Here is a 9,724-nt window from a genome sequence, read left to right as displayed (position 1 = left end):
TTTAATTTTTCATTTTAACACATAAGAAGTCAATAGATTGGTGAACACACATCTAGATGAAGTCTACCTTTGGTTAGCCTCCACATGTCACAATCCTCATCCTCATAAACTCATCGATCACCCAGAGCATGTGCTGCTGCATAAGACACATAGGGCCATGTGTAAATTAATTTTGTAAAACAATAATCATTTCATTTCAAATTAATTGAAGCCCTAGTTTTATACCGAGTTATTTTCTTAATTTTCATCAAACCGATAGGGAGATATATCAATAGTTAAAACATCAAATTGATTTTGTTATATTCATTACAAAATAGATTTGATGTTTTTTTCGAGTAAAATAGTTTCAATGTTGTACTCCCTTTGTCCGGAAATACTTGTCGGGGAAATAAATGTATCTAGACGTATTTTAGTTCTAGATACATCTAATTTTATCTATTTGTGCGACAAATATTTCAACTTTGCTTTGGTGTAAAAAAGCAAGGTCAACATATACTTTTTCTAGAAAAAACTGGTGCGTGCTCCGGTTCTATGTTTTCATTAAGTTTAATGTATAATTTTGTCGTAAAAATGTTTGTGGAGGAAAACACCAATTTATATTCCTCTGAACACGGATTATTTTTCGTTGTCGAGGGAAATTTTGACAAGTCATATGAGTTCTTTGCATTTTCTATATCCATTTCTGTGTGATTTCATCATTTTCTTTTGTTTCATTTTTTTGCGGGAATTTCTTTTGTTTCATTTGACCTTTATTTTCAACAATTCCTTAAAAAATACTACTCCCCCGATCCAAAATAAATGTTGCAGTTTTGAATTGGATGTAAAAAAAGTGTCGCAGTTTTGAATTGGAGTTAGTTCAAAATCGTGACAGTTATTGTTGTTTAAAAAAATGGAGAGAGAAGCCCATCCACCTATGACCCAAAACGGTTCCGGCCCACTGCATCCATCACCGTCCAACCGCACAAGTTAGGACGGGTGTCCCGATCCAACGTCTGCGCGACATCGACTCAGTCGATAAAGGCTCCCCGTCGCGTCGGGAAGCTTCCGGACTCCACACGAACCTTGATCTCCTCTCCTCTCCTTCCTCCCCTCGGGCGGCGCCACTCCGATCGATCCTCCCCGTCCGCGGTAAGCTTCGCTCGATTTGCTCGGTAGCTTGGTTGCCTGTGATCATCCGTCTGATATACTTTACCTAATCACCGCGATGTATTCATGATCCCGGATTTCGTATGATCCCCGAGGAAATTTTAGCAGTTTATATTCCAAAATTATGGCCGGTCCTGATTGCGGTTTTAATCGCGTCTCAGATCTGTTGGTTCGTTAGACTGTCTGGATAGGTCTGAAGCAAATTCGGCGCAGCAGCGTTGCCGTTATATAGTGTAGTCGTTGCTCTGAAGTTTTGGGTGCCAGTGTTCATGTTCATTCATGCGCATAATAACTGTGGGGGTTAGCCACTGTTTCATTGTAACCTGTTTGTCATTCCCTTGTGTTGATTCGAGAAAGTATTCTTGATCTCCTAAGAGATACTCCCACGGGCCTGATGTGTTGGTTAACTGCAGGGGTACTTAAAAAGTCCTGTTCGCCCTTTGACCCTGCATGCCTGATACTTTTAGGCTGTGTTCGGCAATCCACCGCTCCGTCACCAGGGAGCGGAGCGCGCGGAGCAGCCTGTTTGCCGCTCTCTGTATTTCTACTGTATGCCGCTCCGCTCCGCGCGGAGTTACGGAGCGGAGGGATTCCGAACGGAGCCTTAGTCTTTTAGATGATAGCTTGTGCTCACTATTGGTTTTTCTATACCTCATAAAGATCAGACAAAATAACTGAAATCTGTAGTGAACTATCCCCGCGAAGTCATCTAAGTTACTTTTAGGAAAGTAATTATATAAACTTACAAACTTGGGTTTTAGTGTCATCTCTAGCAATTAATGTTTGCATCAATGTAACTCTATAAGAAAACATGTGATGATGAAGCGATGACATCTTGTACAATGGACAAAATTACGATGTTTTGAGTGCAAAGTGATCACTACAATCTTCTCCCTATTTGAACATAGATTATCCCTTCAAGTTAGTGCTTGATGGTTAGGTCATCCCTTACTTAATCTTCATTGCGCATACGATGTTGATTTATGAAGTATGTTCGAATAGGCTAGTTGGTCATTTTGTGGCGCATGGAATTGTTTTAGTAATAATGCTTTATTGTTTTATTGTAGACCAATATGAGAAGAGGCTACAGCTACAGTCCATCCCCGCCACCAAGAGGCTACAGGGGAAGGGCCCGTAGTCCAAGTCCCCGTGATCGTTATGATGGTCGGGGTAGAGATCTCCCAACCAGTCTTTTGGTCAGGAACCTTCGTCGTGACTGCAGGTAAGGTTTTCACAGAACTTCCCAGGCTAGTACTAGCATGTATTTTTATATTTCTGCAATTTCTCACCTAAACTCATCTTGGTGTTAAACATGTTCAGAAAGTATGGTAAATGCATCTGTGACATTCTATCTTCATTTTACTTCGATGAAGAAATGTGTGTTCATCTTCAATTAAGATAGTTTTTTAAGTCTAATAGTATATACATTTTAGTTTAAAATATAGCTTGGTGGTATAATAAAATAAGCCATCTTCGGTTGTTGCCCCGTGCCTTTCCCTGTGGGAGATTCAGCACTAATGAGGCATCAATTTCAAAATGCATCCAGGAATAGGCAATTTGTCATATGTGTTAGCTAAACTTTCTCCTAGGCCAAACTAGCATGCATTTTCGTATCCGGTGTATATAATATTTGTGGAATTTCTTACCTAAACTCTCCTTGGTGTAACACATTCAGAAAATATGGTAAATCCATCTTCGATGTTCTATCCTCATTCTATTTTGAAGCATGTGTGTATTCATGTTCAACTAAGGTAGTTTTTTAAGTCTATACATTTAGTTTTGAATATAACTTGGTGGTAATAAATAAGCCCATCTTCAGTTGTTAACCCATGCCTTTCCATGTGGGGGATCAGCCCTAACCAATAGGGATCAACTTCAAAATGCATCCTTGAATAAGCAATTAGTCATATGTGTTACCTCTTGCTATCTGCTGCTTAACTGGCTTTCGTCTGTGCGCGTCTCTCCTCCCTTCCTATCTTGCTGTTTCTTAAATTATCAATTTTTTTATTCTTTCCATGTAAGTGATATGAATTTCTTCTTTCCTCCTAGCCTTTTTAACTCATCATCAATTATGAATGCAGGCCAGATGACCTACGCAGGCCATTTGCACAGTTTGGTCGTCTTAAGGACGTATATATTCCAAGGGATTACTATACTCAGTAAGGCACTCTATCTAGACTTGTTCATTGTCCATTACAAATGCAGATATTAGCAATTTTTTGCAGTAACATACTGCCATATCCATATTTGCTATTTGCACTTTTAGGATAGCACATGCCGCTTTAGTCATAGGATAATCCACCTCGCAAGATAGTTGTTTGCAATATAGTTGTATCAGCGTACATTAAATACTTTTGTGAACCCCTTGGAATTAACAGTGGAAGTAATCTTTTGAAGACAAGTGTTAAGAGTACTGTTGAAGAGAAGGAAAGATAGAGAAGTTGCAAGTTAAGAAACATGCAGTTAAAGATTATTGTTGAAGAGAATGGAAGAAATAGAGACTTGCAAGTTAAAGAGACATACAAATGCAACTAAGATCATTATTGAAGAGAACGGAAGATATAGTTACAGGTTTAAGAGATTTGCAAGTGATCATGAAGAGTTCGAAGTCTGTATTAGAACTCTTATGAAGTGCAAGGTCAGCAGCTGAGTGCACTTTTTACTTGTTTTACTTAATCTGCGTGTGTCTTTGACTATTGGAAGTTGACACTGGTTTGGTTGCTGTGTTCTACTTTGAAGAAATTCTGTTATATTGCCAGGACCATAAGCTTATAATAACCCTTTTTAAGGATGGGTATGATCTTTCTACTTTGTTTGGTCCGTTGCAGGGAGCCGCGAGGATTTGGGTTTGTGCAGTACTTTGATCCCGACGATGCGGCAGACGCAAAATACTACATGGATGGACAGGTCATTCTTGGTAGAGAAGTTGCAGTTGTTTTTGCACAGGAGAACAGAAAGAAGCCTGCTGAGATGAGAACCAGAGAAAGGTTTGCTGCTTGTTTCTTTGCGCCCACACGTAGCTTGTCATTAATTTAACTCCAAATGCTTGCCACTCAAACGACTGTTTGTTTGCACATCCTGCAGTAGCAGAGGTCGGTCTTACGATCGGCGGCACTCTCCTTCCCCGAGGGGGCGGCCATCTTACCGTGGCCGAAGCTACTCAAGGTGTGCATGCTCTTCTTTCCAGCTTTCAGTGTAGCTGCTGGAGACTCTAATACAGTAGTACGGTTCTTGATCTTTTTCTCCACCTAATGATACGCTGAACCTGTCGCCTTTTGACAGGTCTCCATCACCTCGGCCCGCAAGGCGGAGGTTCAGAGACGAGTCCCCCACGCGCTCCCGCTCGCCTGTGGACAGCGGATCGAGGAGCGCGAGTCCATTGGATGGGAAGTACGGCAGGTCTTCACGAAGAGAGAGGTCGATTTCGGTTAGCGGATGAAGCAGCGGTAGCTCTGCTCGGGTTTCTAGAACTCTAGTGGAGTTGCTTGTGGGAATCTAAGTTTGCTATCGCTTTTGTGAACCGCGCTATCTGTGGATTTATAGAGAGAAGATTGCCGTCGTGTACCCGCAAAGAGTGTGTCAAATTGTGTCTGCGACTCTGTACTTTTGCACTAGATTATTCAGCGCATAAATAAAGATGACTCTGCATTGCATATTCGTCGCGGGCAAAAATGCTACTTCCTCCGTCTTATAATATAATAGCGTTTTTGACACTGAGCAGTAGTTGACTGCACACTGCTGAGGACAAGATGGATCTGGATCTGGTGAGTGGAGACGGACCGGTGAGGGTCGCGGCAGCGCGCCGCGTGGGTCCTCGCCGCCGCCGTCAGCCGTTGGGCTTTGCCCTTAGGCTTCCTCCAGCGACGACGGGTAGGGAATGGGCGGCGCGGTTGCTCCCTGTTGTTGGCGGCGGCGGGGAACTCCGGAGTCGCGAGAGCGACCCGGGAGGCAGCGATCTCTTCGAAATATCTGGATTCCCCGTTTTGCTTAAATCCTGCGCTGCTAGACCGCGGATGAGAAGTGTAGTGTACCAGCTCATGGTAATCTAGTGTGCTATCTCGCTTTGTGAACCGTGCTATCTGTGGAATTCTACAGAGATCACCGTGGCGTATTAACAAGACTATGTCAGACTGCGTGTGTTCTGTTAAAGAAAAGAGGGCATATGAACTCTGTAACATAATCGTTGCGGGCAAGCACAGTTGAACGCAGCAGATACTGCTCGGTGTGATGGCTCGATATATCAGCATGTTCCACATGCAAGTACCAGCTCGATGGACATCAGAATTTACGATCGTTGCTCCTTTGGGCCGCTGGCGTCACACCTTTTGGGCTGAGCAACTTGAAACGCACATGCATATGTGGGCTTTGATTGTCCTGAACAACAAAAAACAGTCTGTGGGCTTTTCTGACACGGTAGGGGAGGGGCCAGGGCAGTGTAGAGATGGTTTTGATTAGTCCCACCTCGCCTGTTTATGGGAGAGATGGCGGGGAGCTCGGGTACATAAGAGTGTGAGGTACCCGCTGTGAAAGGCACGCAGCTGCGTGGTGAGCACAAAGCGAACTATTCTTTCGCCTTTTACTAAAGAATACCGTGTGCACGCCACACTAAGCACCATACCCTAATTTTTTAAGGGTGTCATTCTCTTGGTGAGAAGGCCCCACCAATCCTGAAATTCAAATATTTTGTGGTATTCCGTCAAAATCCCTGAAAGAATGGTTTGCTGTAGTGATGGTTGTAACCAGCTATGGTCTGTGGACTCGTTGTACTCCCTAGTTCTTTGTAAACATGCAAAGCTAGACAGTGCGAGTGAGTGTAAATCAAAAAGTTTCTCAATAATTCTAAAAAAAAGTTTCTTAAAGGAAGAGTATAAGTCAAAAAAATAAAAAAACTAACCACGACAGCTGTAGCTGAAGTTTGTCTCTTTCACACAAGAACGTGCGTGAGCTGAGCGAGGTGGATTTCACATGAGGATACGCTGCCTTGTCCTTAACATTTTTGACTTGGCCCTCCCCTCGTTAAACGTTGAGTCATGGCGAGCCAGTAAACCTTTCTCCATGCGAGCAAACGTCGTGTTGACCTCGTTCGGGGTTGTGGGAAACAAATGCCGGGGTCGGACGAGAGATTCCGTCAATTCGTTTAGTTAGCCCATTAACATCCCTCCATCCATCAATCCATCCCTGATGAGATGCCAAAGGATAAACTTGTCCTGAAAAGAAAAACAAGATGCAGAGCAGAGGATAATGAGATGAGAAGCGCTGGGTCGCTGTCCTCTGATTGCTTCATGAGAATGGAATGCGGTTGCTGATGGAGGCCAGTCACATTACTTATAGTACATGATGCTCGCCGTGTTAGGGTCTGATTGGATTGTCGTTTTCCACACTTTTACACCTGCAAAGATACGGACCTCAATCAGTCAGTTTTCATCTCCGGTTGGAAATCACACATGGCTGGTGATTTACACTTATAAAAGTAATACGGGTGTATAAATTTACCCCTATTCCAAGCGGAGCCTTAGGCCATGTTTGGATTATCATTTTCACTCCAAATACATCTGTAAAACTTAGACGTAAGACGGAACGGTTTGGTTGGTTTGTCCGAGATGCCGACGTACGTTCGGGCGGTCGATCGATAGCTACATCCATCCGTAGGCTGGGTTAGCGATCAGCATTAAGCATAGAGAGCTCCCAATAATTGCCATTTGATCTTTGGCGGTCGATTGGCCATCTCATCTTCCTTGTAAACCCCATGCAGACTCTCGAATCTCGATGGCCTCAAGCCAGAGTACTTATAATACTAGCAGCTAGTACCATATAGTACGATCTGTAGACAAGGATATATAGCACGCATGATTTTGTCAGCGGCATCCCACTACAAACAACCGCTACCGAATCAAAGGATGATCAGAACAACACATACGAATCTCACAGGAAACGTATTTTCTGTGCGAGTCGTCTCCCAAAGAAACAAAAATATTGGAAGCATATGAAACTGCACATGTCATTAGGATATCGCAGCCCCCAAATGCGAAAGAAAAATGCCTACTGCACGGTGCCATTAGTCTACGACTCGAGAAAGGGGGTCCTAATCGTTGATTAATGCGGCTAAACAGCTGGACTCGTCGTTGGCCAAGCTGGAGCCTGTTGATCCCTACGTACACACGCCATTCTTAATACCCAACCATGCTCTTATACTACATGCAGTTGCTTACTTTCAGTTGTTATCAGTGGTGGTGGTGATTAATTATACTGGTACACCCAATAAAACAGTTCATGGAGAGGGCATGCCAATGGCTCAATCCAATCCACATCTCCCTCTCTTGCCTGCCTACTCATCTGGGGTTTCTTTGTGTTCTTCTGTGTATTATTAGGCCGGACAGGTTAGAGATGTACTTTTAACCTAACATCGCAAACTACTATTCTTGGGGATAATGCATAGCATAGATCAGCATCAAGATCTTGGAACAGTGGATTGGAGTTGAATACCGGGGCTGCCTTTCCCAGCTGTCCTGTGTAGAGGTGGGTGCTTGCTGATTATTGCTCGATCTGGATCGATCTGTGCAAATAATTGTGTGCACTGCATTAAACTAGTAGGTCGTAGGGATATGTTAGATCGTTTCATTCTTGTAAGCTGCATCTCTGAAGAAAGTGGAAATTTGTCCGGTCATGCATTGGGTTTCACCAATGAAACCGTACATACCCTCCCCAGAAAATATATCATGTTTCATGTGTGTTGGTAGTGCTTCTGTTTAGCTTTGAGGTAGAGCCGATTTTTTTTTCTTTTGCCATGACTCCCACAACTATCATTCCATGATGAAACTTTACAAGCACCCAAAAAATTTATCAAAATTTGCAAAAGAAAACTAATTTACTTTTTATTTTTTAGAATTTTACTATTAGCTCATTTAAGCTCGCGAGTAGAAGAGGATCTTCTGTACCCCTGCGGCAAACAACGTCTCAGTTTTCCCAATATTCAGGAATCACGTGTCCTCGTTCAGAACCTCAGATTCGGGAAATCCCGGTGAACTTTTATTTACCGGGATCAACGTGATATCCAGCTAGCGTGCGGCCAGAGCATCTGCACGACTGCAACACCACGTACGCCGCCGGTCGGTCGTACGGTTGTACATTCAAGTACTACGGGTAGGTACGGTGTCCTTTGACTTCTTCTCCCTGTCCTTGGATCCAATACCAGCTCGGATCTGCTAGGTCTCTTCTGCGTGCACGTGCTCGCAGGCTCATCACGGTCGAGGGAATTGCACAAACCACCACTTGTTGGGGTTAGTTCTGCACAAAGCACCTACTGTACGGATTTGTTGCAGAAAACAGCATATATTGGTGTAATGCATTGTAGTTAGGTCTGATTTGGGTACATTGACATAATTCCAGACAAGTGGATTCCGCTTGTTTGGGTACATTCACATAATTTCAGCAGACAAGTGGGCCCCGCTTGTAAATGCACGAGTGGCAATAAAAACCGTCCATATCAGCCAACATATTAGACCGAGCAAAGAAAATGCCAGATTAAGAAAAAAGAACCGGTTGAAGAAGTGGGCTGAAAGCCCGGTCGATATGCAGAACCATCTCACTTTTCTTTGTCCTCATACTCGAGCAGTGGTGCGACCTCTCTTTAGCATGCAGCGACGACCATCCCATCGCTGGCGAAGCGCTCCTTATCCAAGAGCAGGCGGTGGATCTTTTTAGATTGGTGTAGTAACCTTATGTTTTTTTTTGCGGGAAAACCTTATGTTTTTCCACATGAAAGTTTGTGGCATGGTCATAGATTTAACCAACAATGTATTTGGAAAGCTTCAGCTCATTTTGGCATGTATGTTAGGGAGATATTTACAGTTTTAATTGACACATTCAACTTTTGACTAAACGAAAAATATTTTTTGAAAAAAATGCAAAATAATTCCAGTAAATCACACATGTATTGAGTACTATTCGAGAAAAACTCAGGTCATCAGGACCAATGGTTTGGTAGATATTGGAAATTTTATTTGTCTCGATCAAATTTTGGTTCAAAATTTAACAATTTTTTTTTAAAATATGGAACAAATTGTAGTAAACTACACATGTATCTAGTACTATTCTGGGAAGTTTTGGCCCATTTGGGCCAATGGCTTCGTAGATAATGGAACTTTTAGTTAGCCGATTCATTTTTTGTTCAAAACTTATCATTTTTAGAAAAATGTGATTTTTTTCTCCAATAAATACTACATGTACCAATACTAATCCGGGGAAGTTCCAGTTCAATTGGACCACAGGTTTGAGAGATAAGGACGCTTGGTTGGCTGATGTGGATGCTTTTTATTGCCACGCGCGCAATTACAAGCGGGACCCACTTGTTTGGAATTATGTCAATATGCCCAAACACTATATTGGACTGCTGAAAGATCGTGGATGTCGCCTAGAGGGGGGGGGGGTGAATAGACGCTTTAAAATAATTATAGTTTAGACTTGAACAAATGCGAAATAAACCTAGCGGTTAATTTGTCAAGGACAAACCTAAAACAACTAGGCTCACCTATGTGCACCAACAACTTATGCTACGCAAGATAAACAACCAAGTGATAGC

At 42.8% G+C, this 9,724-nt stretch overlaps 1 protein-coding gene and 1 non-coding gene across 2 annotated transcripts; both read left to right on the top strand.

The window, feature by feature from the left end:
• The first annotated feature begins 945 nt into the window (after positions 1 to 945).
• LOC123044095 (serine/arginine-rich SC35-like splicing factor SCL33) lies at positions 946 to 4,801 on the top strand. Its single transcript, XM_044466735.1, has 6 exons — positions 946 to 1,128; positions 2,214 to 2,368; positions 3,228 to 3,305; positions 3,975 to 4,133; positions 4,231 to 4,311; positions 4,429 to 4,801. The coding sequence occupies exons 2-6, from the start codon at positions 2,220 to 2,222 to the stop codon at positions 4,583 to 4,585; spliced, it is 624 nt and encodes a 207-aa protein (XP_044322670.1). The 5' UTR covers positions 946 to 1,128; positions 2,214 to 2,219; the 3' UTR covers positions 4,586 to 4,801.
• An 881-nt stretch (positions 4,802 to 5,682) lies between these two features.
• Positions 5,683 to 5,800, top strand: LOC123047720 (U5 spliceosomal RNA). Its single transcript, XR_006423094.1, has one exon. It is a non-coding gene; the product is annotated as a U5 spliceosomal RNA (small nuclear RNA).
• Positions 5,801 to 9,724: the final 3,924 nt, after the last annotated feature.

This window comes from Triticum aestivum, chromosome 2B, assembly GCF_018294505.1.
Source record: "Triticum aestivum cultivar Chinese Spring chromosome 2B, IWGSC CS RefSeq v2.1, whole genome shotgun sequence".
Taxonomy (NCBI): Eukaryota; Viridiplantae; Streptophyta; class Magnoliopsida; order Poales; family Poaceae; genus Triticum; species Triticum aestivum.
This window is presented reverse-complemented; position numbering and strand designations above follow the sequence as displayed.